The sequence below is a fragment of the Lissotriton vulgaris genome, chromosome 12, assembly GCF_964263255.1.
Source record: "Lissotriton vulgaris chromosome 12, aLisVul1.2, whole genome shotgun sequence".
Taxonomy (NCBI): domain Eukaryota; kingdom Metazoa; phylum Chordata; class Amphibia; order Caudata; family Salamandridae; genus Lissotriton; species Lissotriton vulgaris.
Genome location: NC_141700.1, coordinates 726,044,579 through 726,062,780, shown reverse-complemented (window position 1 = coordinate 726,062,780; position 18,202 = coordinate 726,044,579). Strand labels below are relative to the sequence as shown.

Below are 18,202 nucleotides of genomic sequence, written 5' to 3'. Positions count from 1 at the left end.
TGCCCTCTGGATCCCATATAGGGGATTGACCCAACTGCCACCCAAGCCTAATACCCTAGCTGTTAATGATTGCTTTAAGTCCTGGTTCTTCCTCTCACTAATAGAATTTCCCTCTGTATGGTAGGGGGAGGAGTACCGCAAGGTCACACCCAAACTTCCCATGGCTTCTTTGTAAGCCAGAGAGCTAAACACTGGATCCTGGTCAGAATATAGTTTGCCAATTGCTTATGTACCGGTAAAGACTCACAAATCCGCTATAAAAGTTCAAGGCGTCAGCCAAGTGCTGGGGCATAACCCTTCGGAATCTAGAGCATGAATCTACTGCCACCAAGATGTACTTGTACACCCCGTCTGAGTGGAAAGGGCCACAGTGATCCAAATAGACACAAGCAAGAGGGTTGTCTGAGATCAATGAAGGTGTTTGCGGTGGACGTGCTACGGTGGAGCTGTTCATCTGCTGGCAGATGTTGCATTTAAGGACAACGTCCTTGGTCTATTTAGTGAGACCTGGCCACCAGTAGCGCTGCTTCAGTAATGAAACTGTAGCAGTAATCCCTGCATGTGCTGAACCCAGACCCTCATGTGCAGCTAGTATCAATCCCAATCTGTGATCAGTGTTTGGTGTTACTCTATCCCCCATTCTTGGAATCTGAGCATACAGAATATTTTGAGCACCTAACTTGTAGGAGTACTTGAGTGGAAAGCCTTTCGGTGGCGCTGAGCTGTTGTGCATGGCATTGATAGCTATCATAGTTGTTCCATCTATTTTTGTCCTAGAACGAGTAATTGCAGCAATGGCAGCAGTTAGCACTGTTGCCTTGGTGGCTTCATCCACCATTGAATTTCCTTCAACAGGAACACCAACATGCTGATGATTCAATGTATTAATTACATGAGCCCGTGGCAGGCCTTCTTTCAGCTTCGCCACTTGTTCCCAAAGCATCTTGTGCTTGATTGTATAACTCTTCGAGTATCGAAACCCATTTTGGCACCAATAGTGAACATATTCATTATAAAACTTGACACATTAAAATGAATCACACACAATAAGTGTGGGGAATTCGTGGTCCTTATTTTATAGTGCCAGTATCAGGGCTTTTAGTTCTGCCAACTGTACAGTGCAATCCCCTAGGGACTGTGTGTGTGGTATTCTCGGAAGAAACTTTCTGTCTCTCATGATCCCTTTTACAGTTGCGCCTGCAGCAGAATATTGCTCTTTCGATCCTATGGCTGGTTGAGCAGATCCAGCCATATAAATGATACATTCATATCGATCTAGAGGCAAAATTTCATTTGGCAGAGGATACTCTTGTTTGTACTGCAGGAATGCTTGTGTTTGTAATGTAGTTTCCAATCTGTAATCTACATCTGTTGCAGTGAGAGAGTTAGCCCATTGAATCTGTCCCGAATGTAGAGCCTTAGCATTCGGAATGCTTGCTTTAGTAACCGCCTCTAGGGTCAGTACTGGGGTAACAACAATTATGCGTTTTCGCTGAGCCAGGGCTCTCTCTCTCATTACAGCCGTCTGTACAGCTGTGTACAGATGTGATTTTTATGTTATAGGTACCGTATCACCTTAATTGAAAGTGATGTAGGTATACCAAGTTGGACCAGCGACTATGCAAATCACCAGGTTAGTAGTGTTGACACGTCTGTGTAAATGCCTTGAAGTGAGCATGTCAGCTTGTACGGAAAGGAAAATGACAGTATGTTCCTGTGTCCAGTGTTGTACTGAAAAATCAGGTCTTATTAAATCGTAGAATGGTCCTACCCTTTCTGTGTAATCCAAAATGTACGTTCTGCCAAAATTTAAAAATCAAAAAATGGATTTTAGTCTCTTTAGAGTTGTTGGACGTTGGAGCAATGCACATTTTTCAAAGAAATGTTTTGCCAGGATTTTGCCTTCACTGATAACTCGTATCCTAGAAACAGGACACTGAGGTGGGCCATTTTTTAAGTTAAATTTGTAGCCCAGGTAAGCAAACCCCACAATTATGTTGTTTACTATAGCCAAATGTTCCATTGATTTGACGTCTGTCAGATAAATATCATCTACATAGGATACTGCCTCCTCATCAATACTTTGAAGTAACTCCGTTACCCTGGCTGAAAACAGCCCAGGGCTATTCTTATACCCTTGTGGCAGGTGACAAAATTGCTGATGAGACACTTGTGCCAAAAATGCCTTAAAATATGTACTACGAGGTGCTATATTCTGGCAAAAAAAATCCATTTGCGATATCTAGTGTTGTTTTGTATTGCTTCTGCACGATGTTATGCATTAGTGCAGCACTCTGTGCATTCTGTACTGCAAATGTGCATGTCGATGCATTCAAATGTCTGTAACCTAAAACAAAATGATATGAATCATCTGCTTTCAATACAGGAAACAAAGCATTATTCATAGATGACGTGCAAGTCTCTATTACACCCTGGTACTCAAGTTGATCTAAGATCTCTCTGACTTGTTTCACTGCTTCTTGTTTAATCGGGTACTGTCTCTGGGGTTGTGAGATAATTTTTTAATGGAGTCACATGATGAGCAGACTCATCATCCCAACCAACATGATTGCGGTACAGAGCAGGCACTTAAGCTGATGCCCATTCCTGCGCGAATACATTTTTAACTGATTCTGCTACGAGGTCGGAGAAAGCAGGTAAAATTACTTCTTCCCCTTTTGGGCAATCTATTACGAACTAAGGTGGCCAATCATTTTCTGCCAAAGAATACGGTGACCCTGTGTCAGGTCCTCCGAAAAGAGACACTTCACTTCTCTTTGTATGTCTCCTTCAATCTGAAGCATTTTTCTATGTAAACTATGTGGGACACTTACTCTCGAATCAGGTGTTTCCACCATGAAATACTCACTCAGCGCTACTACTTCCAGAAAATCCATTATGATCTGGCGAGCTATTGTGACTTCTGCTGCGCTGTCCTGCATTGTCATGGCCCATTCCCTGTTAAGAAGCAGAGTCCTCAGCAGCCTGGGCATTTCTGATCTTTATCCCTGCTACTTTTTTATTTTTGAATTGAGGTTTCGTAGTTTTTGTTTGTCTTCTTGTTTGATGATATAGTCTGAAGTGCAATGTGTCTCTCTGTTTGGATCTTTTCACTCTTCTGATCTTTGCTCCCATCATCCTTCACTCTCTGAGGTTTTCTCAGATTGACCCTGAAAGGAACGAGAGGAACATGTATCATTACACTGATATCTGTCAGGCTTTCTAATGTTATCACGGTTTCTGAGATTGTATCTCTTCAGTGTGTTCCTGTTGAGAGACCCACTCCGTGATTGTTGTTTATTTTTTTAATATTTTTGTGTGTTTTGTCCCATTTCTTCTTGGAAGAATTGGGTGCTTGCTTAGAGTTATCCTTTTCAGAATTACTCTTAATCACTGGTTATCCAAGTCTGGGTCCCAGATTATCTCTTCCCAAGGAAGCGTATGTTTCTGCGATAATCTTAGGTAACTCCCTCTCCTGTTGTATAGAAGAGAGTTCCCTCAGGCTTTGGTATATAGCCATCGTGGCTCCCTTCCCTTTTATGTTACTTAACATAATTGCAGAAACCTGGGCAAAATTGCCTATTAGTTTCAACCCTAAGTGCAGGGCAGATTCTGCCCCGTACTCATTCTGTATTTGTTTCAATACATCTGATATTACCGCTATTGAAGGGATACCATGAGTTCTGGTGTAAACGGCAGCAAAGATTGTACCCAAGAATGGAATACCTCTGTTCTGAATGCTTTGTGTGACTAAACCATGAAGCCACCCGTTGTTGGGAGGCCATGTTGTAATAATTTCATAGTCACTGCCTGTCTGCAATTTTCTGAAATATTTGGCGCATCTGCTTGCACTTCAACATCCTCTCTATGTTCGGTCATTGTAAACATTGAAAAGGTGGTTTATGAAAATTAATTTATTTGAGATTTAAGTTTTGATCAATATGGGAATATTCTTTACTTCTTCAAGCTTCATAAAACCTTCAGCCGAAACATAGAACGTACCTACTCAGCTGAGGTGAATTCCCTATTACCACTACGGACGTCTCTGGTTTAATGGGAGCAGAGAGTATCTAAGAAAGCACTACTGAACTACTCATATATGGCTGTTAAATAAGTACCTAACCAACGTTTGCAGCGCCATGTCGTGTAGTTCCTACTAATCCATACAATCTACGCATTGTTTGGGCAACATAAACTAAGGGCTTGTTGTCAAGGCCTATTCTGGACACCACCGCAAGATATGTTGGACTCTAAACCAGCTAGCTCACAGTGCCACTGTAAACCCCCCTAATCTACCAGGGAGTGAACAGTTTCTGGCAACCACTAAACATGACAACTCTGATTCCTCAGGAATCATGGAAACAGTACAGAACCTTTCACTCAGTCACTCATGCTCACTTGTTCTCAGAGAAATATACAGAGACTACACAGTGGGACGTTTTCAATAATATTTATTGAACCAATGTTATTCTTGCATAAATTATGTGTGCTGCAATGAATAGGAGACAGAAGCAAATAAAGGAGATTACAAGCCCCAACAGAGTAAACAGTAGATACATTTCTATCATGGTGCTAAAGCAAGGAATATATGCAGGCATATATGTAATGCGTAATCTAACATACTGCTACGATGCTGACCCTACTCTAAGTGTACCTAAAGTGTGTGTAGAGCCAAAAATCCCCCAAGGGACGATCCAGCCCCATTACCTAATTGGATAGAGTGAAGTACCCCACCTTGGTCTCGAGTTGGACACCCCTCACAGAATGTCAGACCGGTGCATGATGATTTCTCAGCATGTAAGGTCCTCCGGTGTCAGCAGAAGTGCCTCCTCTACCAATCTATCAGGATGCCTATTATTTATAATAAAAAGCAGCCTTCGTGATGTGCGCAGTAGATTAGTGATGTTATAGATATGTTGGTAGAGCTGTTGCTCCGTGAATGAAGATAGGACAACATTTGTACCTAGTGCTTAGAGAGGCCTAGTACATGATGTTCAAAGCATTGTGATAATGTTGTGCGATGCTGGATGCGTACACAAAGTAGTTTCAGAGAAACGAATCCAACATTGTCGTGCATAAAAACATGTGCAAAAGGTCACTGCTGAAATTTTATTTTCTATGACAATGTAAGGAATAAGCTGCCTCGCTACACCGGGCCTAACTTGGGAATATAGCAAGAGGAGCACCTTCCTTGTCTCCTCATCGAATGGGATGGGGTCAGTGAGAGTTGCTGACCCCCCTCCATTCTGGGTCAAGCATCACTGATGGACAGTCGGATCAGGGCTTAATCACTGATCGCCTGACCGTGAAGGAGTGAGACGTCCTTCTAACCGTATCCAAAGTGATCGCTCAAGCGGCACTTTACGGACATCCTACATTTTGCTCCACCAGCCGGTGGAGAAATTTCACGCATTAAATTTCACGCATTCACTGCGTAATATATCGTGATTGAACCCCGGGTCTTGGATGGTGTCGGCTGACACATCCCCACCCTTCTGACTGCACAGAATTAGACGCAGCAAGACTCAAAAGCACCAGGTTGTCCACCTGCTCTTTAGTCCTGATGAAGACCCGCTACGGTTGCGACAAAGCCAGCACCATTTTATAGGGTTGAAACGTCGACATTGTGCTAACAATCAGTCCATACCAAGTTTCAACGACAATAGTAGAAAACATATGTACTTGCTGAAACAAATTGATGTCGCATTTTGGACTGACCTTTATTTGTATTTATATATTTTTGTTTTGATACGCAGTCAACATCACCTGTCACTATTATTCAATCAAGCACGTCTTTGTTATTTGTATGTTCATGTTAATTCTGTTCTGGACAACCCTTTACCAATTTTACCAATGTTATATCTATGTCAGAATTTCTAAAAATAAGAATATTTTGGATTAATTTCAAAACGGTGTGTGTTCCTTCCTTCCTTCCCCCTTTCTCCCTCAACAAGTAATTCTGTCCCAGGGTGAATATGTATTTTTAAAATAATTTTGTGATATGCATAGTTAGTTCTGCCTATAATTTAGGTGTACAAAGAAATTGACTTTTTCCCAACAGAGCCATTGTCTTTGTTTAATAAAAAGGTGGAGGGGCAGGCCCCCGCTGCCTTTAACGACGGGACGCTGATGGTTCAAGTCAAGGCAGGATGTAGAGTCATCACAAAACACTCTCTCTGTGCTCAACAGTGACACCAGTTCTGCTGGAGAGACAGGGCCTCATTCTTCATGGGATCAAAGATGAGAGAGCCATGAAGATGAGCAAACGCAACACTGGCCTTCTCCTACAAAATCCTGCTAATTTGATCTGAAAATACTGTACCTAGTGTATTTAAACATACACAGTAAAGTTCTGTTCCACTTCACCTGCACTTGATTTTCATGCCAGTATTTTGTTGGTCTCTGCAAAGGCAAGAGCCTGATAAATAAACTGTGTTCTAGTGAAACTGCTTAATAATAGGAGTTTTAGGGGCTCAGAATGGCACCACTTGGTGACAAAATTACAGAATACTAATTCTGTTCAGGATGGGCAGATACTGTAAATTAGTGGAAAGTAGGAGCTTATGCATCTTGTGTTGTCTGTGTCAGTCTACTGGGTTTTCCTACCTATACTCAAAAGTGTGTTTTCACACAAAAGAACCTACATACAGATATGCATGCATGCAGACACAGAGACAGATCCATGTTTGCACTCACACAGATTTAGACAATTGCTCACGAATAATGCGCTGTAGTTGATCCACACTACTGTCCTATGAATATCAGTAGCTGCGGCCTATAGTTTATCAAATTTCAAGTCCAGTAAATATGGACCATGATGTGCTGTGTAATTCATTGGCAGGTGATGGCGTCTGAGAGGCACAGGTTCCTGGACAATCCTCTATATACCGATGGGGTTCTGGTGGCTTGGGATCCTGCACCGTACTCTCTGAACCTCAATGAGGTGAGTCGCCTTCGCCTTCGCTAACCTGCTGCTTGAAACCAGTCTAGGACTATCTTGTTGCAAACAAATGCAGTGGTCCAGGCTTTACTCTTATTTTCTTGTAGGTAGCTGGAATAACAGGATTGGGCAAAACAAAAGAAGTTGGATGAAATGCTTCAAATATTCTCAGCCACTTGTAATTACTCTCGGCCACATTCTAGACCATTGTATTGTTCACTTGTGCCAAAACAGACAAGGACTTCCATATGCAAAACAGTCTTAGCTCTACCCCAAAATAAAAGTAGTGCTTGACCTGCTAGGCCCTGGCTCATCTGAACAGTTATACAAGCTACTCCAGACAAGCTTCAGTTTTGTTTGCAGCAAATAGCATTTTGAGTCCTATGGCACAGTCAACTATGGGGCCCACGTCTGGGCATACCAAATGAACTTCGAGTACTCACTGAAAATAACAGAAAGAGATGAATGAAAGTGCCTCAATTAATCTCAGGCATGGCTTTGTCAAGTAGTGTTACTGCAATAGGAAAGAGCATTGACTCTCAGGCCTTGTATGCATTGGGAGAGATATGCAGGGATATCAGAACAGGAGTGGCATTGTATCACAGCACTGCAACAATAGTCAGTGTCGTATGCATACATTTTTGCCGCCAACACTGCAACACATAATTAAGCAGTTCTGCAGCTAGAGGTGGGGAAATGCCCGTGGTCAGGATGGGGAGGGGAGTAGGGGTACAGAGGTAGCACCCCCTTAAAAAAAGACAAAATTACAATTACTGAGGGGCAAACACCGGTGTCGAAAGTGTCATGTTTGCCCTGCTGTGAAATATCTGCGAATCAGCACTGAGCTATAGATCCTGAATGGAACGTTGAGTGGATTATGGGTACCGCAGGCAAAAGAGTTGCACTTGTAGCCACCAGAGACAATATAGCACTATATGCTGCCAACTTTGGAGGGTGAGGTGGGTGATAAGATGCTTCTGACCCTTTCTTGTCCTTTTTGCCCATCAGTGGTTTAAGGAGCCAGATTACCCAATCTTCACACAATACAAGGAATACAGACAGAAGCATCTGAACCAACCATTCTACATCCTACACCCCCAGGTCCAATGGCGGCTGTGGGATATCATCCAGGAGAACGCAGCTGAGCCTATCCAAAGGAACCCACCTTCATCTGGATTTTTGGGTGAGAATGGATAGAACAATGAAGCTCATCGCTCATCCGTGATGGCATTGAGGGGTCTCGGGCTGTAAAGGGCATTATTTGTGTCCCAGCATATGAAGAAGGAGCTGTCTCGGGGAGAGTTGAGTGTCTCAAGCCTATGCGTAGAGATGGACATTTTGTATGAGTTGGACAGCTTATGGGTGCAAATTATATCTCAGTCCAAGGGGAGGAGTTTAGAATCTTGAGTCTGCAGCACAAATGGGGGCAAATTTACTGGGACAATGACTTGAGATCAGCATTTTTGAACTATTTATGAGTTCACCATGATGACGGGTAGGGGGTTGGGGGGGTTGGTCTCCAAGTCTTATGAAGTGAAGTTCAGTCTCTTGTCATTGGGAAGTTCAGAATCTCAAACATATGGGGAGTTGGCTTTGTTCCACTCTGTTAAATGTCAATGCCAGCTTTCTATGGGCAGGAAGGAGTTTGGTCCTATGACGCTTCAGACCAATGAGGCAATTTTTGTAAGAAAGTGGGCACCTCATGAAAATGGGGTAAGATGAGTGTGGATGATCCTATGGGGAAGCCGGCATTGTGAGGCATATCACGTATATGTGCAGAGCTCTGACTATGAGGCCTATGAAGTGGTGGGGCATTTTAGGCTTATGGGGACAGGCTGTCTTTTACCCAAAGGAGTCTGGGAATGTTGCAGTCCAAAGCAAGGGAGACGTTGGGCATTAAAGACATTTAGTGGTGGTTAGCATCTGGTGTCATCTCTGGCCTATGGATGAGCAGGGCACAGGGATAGACTGTCACACAATTATGTCCTATCACCTTTGATGCTGTTTTGTGTGAGTGGCAGTCCGCTGGACCGACCACGCCGATGCAGCTTTTTGGCCTGTGTAGGAGGGGCACATGCAGTTCTTGCTCCGTGTGTGTGTGTGGAAAGCAGCTGAACTACCTATGGGTGATGTACCCACTTTGTGTGTATGAGGGATGGCTGAATTGTTCCTTCTGATGCTATACCTGCTGTGTGTGTTGTGTGTCTGTGAAGAATGTCTGAGCTTTTTGTTAGCTGACAAGTTTTTAATATGCATTTCTGGGGGAAAAAATGATGTTCGCAGTTTGCTCTAGGTGAGGTTTACATGCCACAAAAATAACACATTGTGTGACACATCCTTGAAGCAAAAAGGTGGCACAATACTTAGGTGGCCAGACTCATTTTTAGATCTGTTTTTACCTATAGTTCTCATTTGTTTTACAATGGGCTGTGGCTGTACCCATGGGGGTGTTTCTCTCACACCTCACTGCATTTGCTTGTTTGTGGATCATTCTTCTTCCTGTGGAGTACCTGCGTTGCAATTAATGCTTGAGGGACTATTTACATTTCAATCGTAAACTAAATCATGACATATTTAATACTGTATCCCATAAATAAATTGCATATAGATTTTTTGATTTTGTATTTTCACAACAGCAGACTATATATATATCCCAATGGAACTATCATAGGAACTGAGATCCCCTGGGGCCTGAATAGGGATGCTGAACTGCATGTACATCTCTAAGTTTCTAAATCTACTGCTCAGAGTCACAAGAATAAACCTAATGAAAAAAAGAAAAGAGGGCAAGGAAGAAACACCTTGACCCATAGACCTCTTGGGTGAGTCTCACAGGGACCCCCTAGGACCCAAAAAGCATTTCTTTTAATGTTTAGGCGGGCGTCATGTTCGATCCACGAAACCAGCTCAAAAAAAAAGCACGGACTTCCAAGCTTTGTTTAATATAGGCCCCGGGTGGGCCAGGTCCCGGGCATGTGCAAATAAGTAGGAAGGGGCGCATGGGGCCCCCTACTAGAATGCCTAAAGCCCCAGGGACCGCCACCACCCCAGAGCATCTTACTATATTTATGCTGGGTTTGCCCTGGGGACCACTGCCTCTCCAGGGCTAATGCTTTAATGATGCGGGGGACTGCTTGGCCCCCGGCAACCCTTGGGTCCATTACCTCCCCTGAGCACACTGTGTTTTTTTTTAAAGAAATGCGAGGGAGGCCCTTTGGCCTCCCCTGCTGCCCAGAGGACCGCCACCTCCCTGAGGCACAAAAACAATAATGAAGGGGGTCCGTTGCAGACCACCAGACCCGGTGACCACCACCTCCCCGGGGCTTACCTAACAAAGGAGGGGGCTCCACTGCCCTCCTCCAGGAGCCCTACTTGGCCCTGCGGCCTACCACCCCCGAGGGCCGGATCCTGCACTGTCCAGGGGTGCCCACCCATGCAACATTACAGTTTGTTATGGTTTGGTTGGAGCACCGCTCCCACCCAGTCATAGCAAACTCTGCTTTGCTTTAGGCAGGCGAGAGCTCACAAATGCTCTCGCTTGCTGAATACTGAGCACTGTCTGTTTTCCTGACTGCTGGGAAGCGAGCTGGGAAACAAACATTGCTTTGGGATCCAGGGAGCTGCATGTTCCGCAGCTCCCTGGGTCTCAGAGCAATGCCGGCTCCTCCAGGAGAAAGACAGCGGGCAGGGACTGTGGGGGCCTTTAGGCTCCCCTGCGGTCCCCAACATTGGCAGTGGGTGCCCTGGATTGGGACTAAGGCACCCACACTACAGGCCGAACCATGGGGGATGGTGTCCTTGGGGCCCGGGAGAGGGACCCCACAACCCCCTCCCATGTTTTAAAAAAAATACAATTAAAACAAATGGGGCAGGCCCAGGGGGATGGGGTCCTGGGGGCTGAAAATGGCTGGGGAGGCTGCTCAGGCCCCCCTCCCTTCAAATAAATATATACACAAAAAAGAAGGCCAGGCCCCGGGGGATGGGGTCCCTGGGGCCAAAAAAGGCCCAGGGAAGGGGGGCCACGCGGCCCCCCTTTAAAAAAAACAAATGCAAAATAATTTAAAAAAAAGAAAGACCGGGCCCCAGGGAATGGGGTCCCTGGTGCCAATATCGGCCAGGGAAGGTGGGTGTGCAGCCCCCCCCCCTTTATTTTTTATTTTTTAATGGGGCAAGCCCCAGGGAATGGCATCTGCGGGGCCCAAAACCGCCCAGGCAAAGGGCGACCACGTGCCCCTCCTTTCTAAAAAATAGAAATAAAAAGTGAACAAAGCATTATAAGTAAACATTACTCCGCATTATATTAAAGGAAGGCCGCAAATTGGCGCATTGTTGTTTTCCCGATATGATTTCCACAGCCTACTGAACATTGCCGCAATACCATGCCTCGATGTTTTGCAGACGTGATTTCCACGACCATTCACACTACCTCTGTGTGCACCCTACACACTGCTTGTCGCAATACGGTGCATTGTTTTCCCGATGGGCTTTCCAGAGCCTACGCAACCATGCCGCAATACCTTGCACCGTTGTTCTGGGGACGTGATTTCCATGGCCAACGCAACATTTGAACTCCCTGCCTCTGCACCATACAGACTGCTTAAAGTAACTCCACAGTATACCCTCTTATACAATTATTCTCTTTTATTCCCTTACTCCTTTCAACTGAGTCACAAACACTTCCTAGTTTCAGCCTTCAACTGCCAATCAGATGTCAGAATTCTCAAATATCGATATCTGTAAAATTTGATATTTCTCAAAAACTACTGAACGGATTTACCCCATTTAAACAAAAGCGTGCTTTCTGGACCAAGCTCCTTCTCCCTGTCAAATATAGCTTAATTCTGTTCAGCAGTTGGACCTGTAGCCTTGTCTAAAGTTTCTTAAGGAAATTGCATGGAGAAAACACGTTTTGAGATCCCCTTTTTTCTCAGCCCCCCTTGACCAATCACCCCCAAACTTTCAAGATAGGAGCTGATCTAAAAAGAGAAACTTTTTGGAACATTTCGTAAAGATTCGTCAAACGACGTCAAAGTTATAAGCACATCAAAAAATGATTTTCCTAAGGAAATGAGGGCCTAACTATAACTACCTACTGGCAACCGCCAGTAGGATATATATATATATATATATATATATATATATATATATATATATATATATATATATATATATATATATATATATATATATATATATATCTATATATATATATATATATATATATATATATATATATATATATATATATATATATATATATATATATATATATATATCCATGACCAAAGACCGTTCATCTCTACTCCTGACAGGCAGGAATACCAAAACCATCCCAATTAGACCTAATTGTATTACAGCTACTGTAGGTGCAACCTCTATTAGGGATACTCCCTTCAGAATAATACTACAGTATAGCCAACAACACAAAAAGATTGAGTCTATAATCAGGAAATACTGGCCCCTTGTATTGTGTGATCCGGTCATTGGTGGTAACTTACCGATGAGACCGTCTATCACATACAGCAGAGGCCGCTCTGAGGGATGAACTCATCAAAACTAGCCCTGAAGTAATAGAATCCACTGACTGGCTTAAAACTCACAGCGGGTTCTATAACTGTAAAGTATGCAAGGCCTGCAAACAGGGTGTAAATACTAAATCATACATCTCGCCATTCGACCACAGAAAACACAAGATCAAACAGTTATTAACCTGCAAAACAGAATTTGCAGTGTATGTGTTGTCTTGCCCCTGTAAACTTTTGTACGTGGGGAGTACCAAACTCCAAGTACATAAACGTATCCTGCAACACCTCAGGGCTATATCCAACCAAGACAACACATACCCGGTTGCAAGGCATTTTAAATCTGTGCATAATTCCAACAGTCGAGAGCTTAGTTTCTTTGTAATCGACTCGGTACCAGCCAGTAGAAGGGGTGGTAACCGTGAGGAAAAACTGCGTCAGTTAGAAACGAGATACATTCTTGAGCTCAATACCAAGCAACCCACAGGTTTAAACATGACTGAGTATTTATCCACCTGCCTGTAAACCTCCTTATGCCAAACGCTCCGGCATTAACATGTATATTTGGTTTTCTGTTTTCTCTGTGTGTTCCATAGTTCAAACACCTCTTTACTGCTGATGTTCCAACAATCATCTCGTCCATACAGTAACTCTCCAGGCTCGTACTCATGTTGCGGGTTGTCTACATGATGTGTGTGCAGTTTTTAATCCTAATTTTATACATATTTATATTGTAATTTATATTTATATGAACTATAGGATGTATTTATGAATTTTATGAGTAATGAGCATACACACACATCAATACGAGATCATCCTATGAAGATCTCTGTGTTCAACTAATGTGGGCAACCATATACTCCTTGCAACCTAACCAGCCACAACAAGAGTGCAAATACAATGAGATCATCGCAAGAGAATAGAGAGATTGGGACTATGTAATTGCTCAACGAGTACAACTATACAATGTAACAGATTCTTATCCTCGTGTGAAACTGCATTGCCAAAATCGTTTTTATTGGGGCTCCAAATTTCTGTATATATTATATATTTTTTATAGCTGTATATATATTCATCTTGGGTATTTATACCGTTACTTACAACACTTTTGCGCATAATATCGAACCAATTTTGGGCTCAAAATTGCAAATACTCTTGTGGACATCATTGCGCACCTACAAGTAATAACCTGTTTTTTGCACTTGCACCAGCACTTTATTGAATAAGATAAAAAAAGGTCTTTTTTCTCTTATTTATGTCTAACATTGCACTTTATCACGCTAAAATCTACTTTTATCAACATTGGTTTTATGTACTTTTTTTTGACATATGGAGTTAAAAACCCAAACGATTGAAGGTTTTGTTTTAATCAAACTCTTTTATGTCCATGGTTACGTTTATCTGTTGTACTGTGCTGATGTCATCACTACTGGCAGAGTACTTAAACTAATCTGAATCTTTACACTGTGTCATGTGATCAAGGTCCAGGGTGGGACCGAAACGCGTCGTGATGCTTGAGCACCGAAAATAAAGAAAAGCACTTAATTGAGGTCCGTGTCCGTATCTTTCTTGAACTACTGGGATTGTAGTTTTGTGTTTGCTGATACGGAAATTGCAAGATATATATATATATATATATATATATATATATATATATATATATATTCACTTAAAAAACCATAGGTTTCAGGCCTTATATAGTTAGGAATTAGCATTTAAAAAACCATTGAAATTGCTCCTATATAGTTAGTTGTACTAACTATATTTCGCGCACCCGCAATCCACTGCTGATGATGTCACATATTACATCATTCATGACATGGTCAGTGACATCACGGATGACATCACTGATTACATCTCAAATGACATCACTGATGACATCACTGATGACATCTTATTTGACATCACTGATGACATCACTGATGACATCATCCAGTGACTATGTGTTTCTGTAAAGTTTAAATAGGTTTTACATATTGAAGAATGAGTGGATGTATAAGTGTCTGGATGAAGGATTTAGTAGATGCGTGACTGACTGTATGAGTGAGTGATTAAATGTGTCTTACTAAATGCATGGGTTAGTGACTAAACTGTCTGAATGTGTGCATCAGTATGTCTGTTGTTGTGTAAGCTGCTGCATGTGTTGAATAGTAGCTATATGAGTGGCTATATGGGTTATTGATTGGTTGCCCAAGTATTTGAATGGGAGACTGAGTGTGTGTGTGGGTGGCTGGGAGGTGTGTGACTCTGTGCATAGATGTGTGAGCAGTTGATTCACTAGGTGTATGAGTTCAAGAGTGCATGTGGAAACAGCTATATGGGCGGTTGACTCTGTGCAATGGTGTGTTGGTGAGTGAATGGATATCTCAGTGCTACATGTCCAAGTAAGTACATATGTAAAACACAGTGCATGTGAGAGTTGGCTTATATAAATTACTATACATGAGAGCGAGTGAATGTGCGAGTGGCTGTATGGATCATTGTGTACTTGTATCAGTGATTGTCTAAGAGAGTAAGTATGTGTTAGTATATGTTTGAATAAGTAAGGTGTTGTGTGTATAACTGTATAGTTGAGGAAATGGAAGTGTGATTGATTCTTTGCATGACTGACTAGGTGTGTGAGTAACTCCATGGATGAGTGGCAGTGTATGAGTGTCTGTATAGGTGTATGAGTGCATATGATAGTGTTGTATTGATGAGTGACTGTATGTATGAGTGATTCTATGGGTGAATGAGTGAATGTGTGTGTAGACCTAGGAATCAGTGAGTGCGTATGTAGTAACTGGTATTGGTGTGTCAATGGTTTCAAGAATGGTAGCCTGTATTTAACACTGGGTGTATCAAAGATTATATTAGAGTGTGAGTAGGTGCATCGTATCACATGAATGATATCATCAGTGATGTGATCAGTGATGTCAAATGAGATGTCATCAGTGATGTCATCAGTAATGTCATTTGAGATGTCATCAGTGATGTCATCAGTGATGTCACTGACCATGTCATGAATGATGTAATATGTGACATCATTAGCAGTGGATTGCGGGTGCGCAAAATATAGTTAGTACAACTAACTATATATAGGAGCAATTTCAATGTTTTTTTAAATGCTAATTCCTAACTATGGGGTCGATTAGGATCGCGGACGGACTTGAGTCCGTCCGCGACCCCTGAGGAGGAGGGAACGTCCGCATGGTCTGCGGCGTTCCCTCCGAGCCGATTAGGATGTGACCGCCAGGGTGGCGGTCACATCCTCTATTTTTAACATTGCGGCGGGTGCAGCTACAAGCTGCACCCGCCGCAATGTTAAAAATGCATGCATTGCATTTGCATGCACAAAGCGGCAGGCACCACGCTGTGCCTGCTGCTTTGTGCACGCAAATGCAGGGGGTACCATAGGTACCCCCCATGTGCACCCCCCACCCCACTTTCACCCAGGGGGCCCGCAACGGGCCCCCGAAGTGAAGGTCCGTATGCTTTTCCACGGCGGAAAAGCCGCCGTGGAAAAGCATGCCTTTTACGCCATCCTAATATGGCTGGCGGTGTCTGATAGACACCGCCAGCCATGTTACAGCTTTTCCGCCGCGGTCGGAAGGCGACCGCGGCGGAAGAGCTGCGGACGGAATGCCAGACCCACCAGCCATCCTAAAATGGCGGTGGGTCTTTCGAGGCTCCACGGCGGTTTTCCCCGCATCCTCCGGGCCGGCGGTGGCCTCCGCCGGCCCGGTGGATGCGGGAAAACCGCAATCATAATAAGCCCCTAAATAAGGCCTGAAACCTATGGTTTTTTAAGTGAATTTGCAAGGTTTTTAAAATGCTAATTCCTATCTATATAAGGCCTGAAACCTATGGTTTTTTAAGTGAACTTGCAAGGTTTTTTAAATGCTCATTTCTTACTATATAAGGCCTGAAACCTATGTTTTTTTAAGTGAATTTGCAAGGTTTTTTAAATGCTGATTCCTAATTATATCAGGTGTGAAACCTATATTTTTTTTCAATAAATTTCAAAGGTTTTGTAAATGCTAATTCTATTAGCGGATAACGTTTATATATGTTATTATCCTTCTGGGACCACCTGAGCAGCCATCTTGTTTCTCAGGAGAAGTGAGGCACAAGAGAGCACAAAACAAGAGTGGAAAACACGAAAAGGGGGCAGGGTTGAGACCACCTGACCCCCTAGCCCTTCTCAGGGGGTCCCAGAAGGACCACCAAGTGCAAAAAAAAATTATTTTTGTTTTAAATCGCGGGGTACGGGCACAGTACGCGTACCGTAGGCGTACGGTGCTCGTACCCCGCGATTTTTTCTATTTTATTTTTCTTTTGCCCTCGGGGTTCTTTTGGGACCCCTGAGAAGGGCTAGAGGGTTGGGGGGTCTCTCCCCTGCCCCCTTTTTGTGTTTTCCACTCTTGTTTTGGGCTCTCTTGTGCCTCAGTTCTCCTAAAAAACAAGATGGTGGCCAACATTTCCTGGTTTGGACAGTTTGGAATGTTGACAGTCGACTGCCAGCCAATCAGAAAATCGCTCGCGCACCTTAGGGTACGCGCACGTACGCGTACGGTACGCGTACGGTGCGCGTACGGTGAGCGCATATAGATATATAATTTGCTCAAATTCAATTTTCTCAAGAACTACTGGAGGGATTTTCACCAACTATAGAAAAGGCACTACTGCATACCAGAAAGAGGGCCCTCCTTATCCTTCAGCCTCTGTAACCACAGAAGGAGACGCCCTTCTCTGTCCTTAAGAGTCTTGGTGGAAAAGTCCTGCAAATCTTACACTTGCCTACCTCATGTTCTGGATAGAGGCAGCAAATACACTTCTTGTGAGGGTCTTCAGAGAAGAGCCGCAACTTCCCACAAGAAGCACATGGTCGAAAAAGAGATTTTTTACTTGAAGACATCCTAAAAGCTGAGAAATCCAAAAGGAAGTAGAGAAAACTGAGCAGAGCTCAGGGAGACTCCCTCACACGACGTGCGGTAGAAAATCCGAGGGCCTCAGCCTCTGGGGAGAAGGTTTTAGAGGGTGCTGATGCCTGATTGGCTGTAGTTTGGACTATCATAACAACATGGGTAGGCTTTTGAAGTGCCTTTTTCTTTTAATGAAATTCTATGTGTTTATGCTAACCGATGGTACTTATGAGTATTTATGGTTTTTGGGATGTATGTAATTATATTTTTATATACATATATGATATTTGTTATTGCTATTTTATTTACCGTGGGGCTCCCACTTCGACAACAGGGAATATTCAAGCAGGTGAATCTATAAAAGACACCCCAATACTGGAGAATTAAAAATACAAAACATTTACGATTTAATTGTTCACAAATAGCTTAAACAACACACGACAAACAAATGAGCATTTTATAAGCTTTATACACTGTCTCCAAAAACAAATGTACCAAAAAAACAAAGGTTGTTGAAAATTTCACAAGCTCCACGCGCTGGCTACAGGTACTGAATGAACGAAGGTTTGCTGATACAAAGCAAAACTTGCAGCAGGAGTTTGCGTATTGGCAAAAATATACACATAAACATGACACACAAAAAAACGGACAAAGGTTTGCTGATACAAAGCGAAACTAAAAGCAAGGGCTTGTTGTACTGCCGATAATATTCACATAAACAACACAAATAAAATTAATGAAAGATTCGCCAACACGACAAAGGGTGAAAATAATGAAAAACAGACTGAAACACAAAAAGAACCATACATACTCACAGGTGAAAGGCTACAGGAAAT

General features: G+C 43.0%; 1 protein-coding gene across 1 annotated transcript in view; it reads left to right on the top strand.

Annotated features, from left to right (window-relative positions):
• LOC147678390 (beta-galactoside alpha-2,6-sialyltransferase 1-like) overlaps positions 1–18,202 on the top strand; it is a 110,255-nt gene that overhangs the window by 52,448 nt on the left and 39,605 nt on the right. The window contains exons 4-5 of the mRNA XM_086945985.1: positions 6,842–6,943; positions 7,949–8,123. Of these exons, the coding sequence (XP_086802111.1) occupies positions 6,842–6,943; positions 7,949–8,123 (277 nt within the window). The remainder of the gene's footprint in view (positions 1–6,841; positions 6,944–7,948; positions 8,124–18,202) is intronic.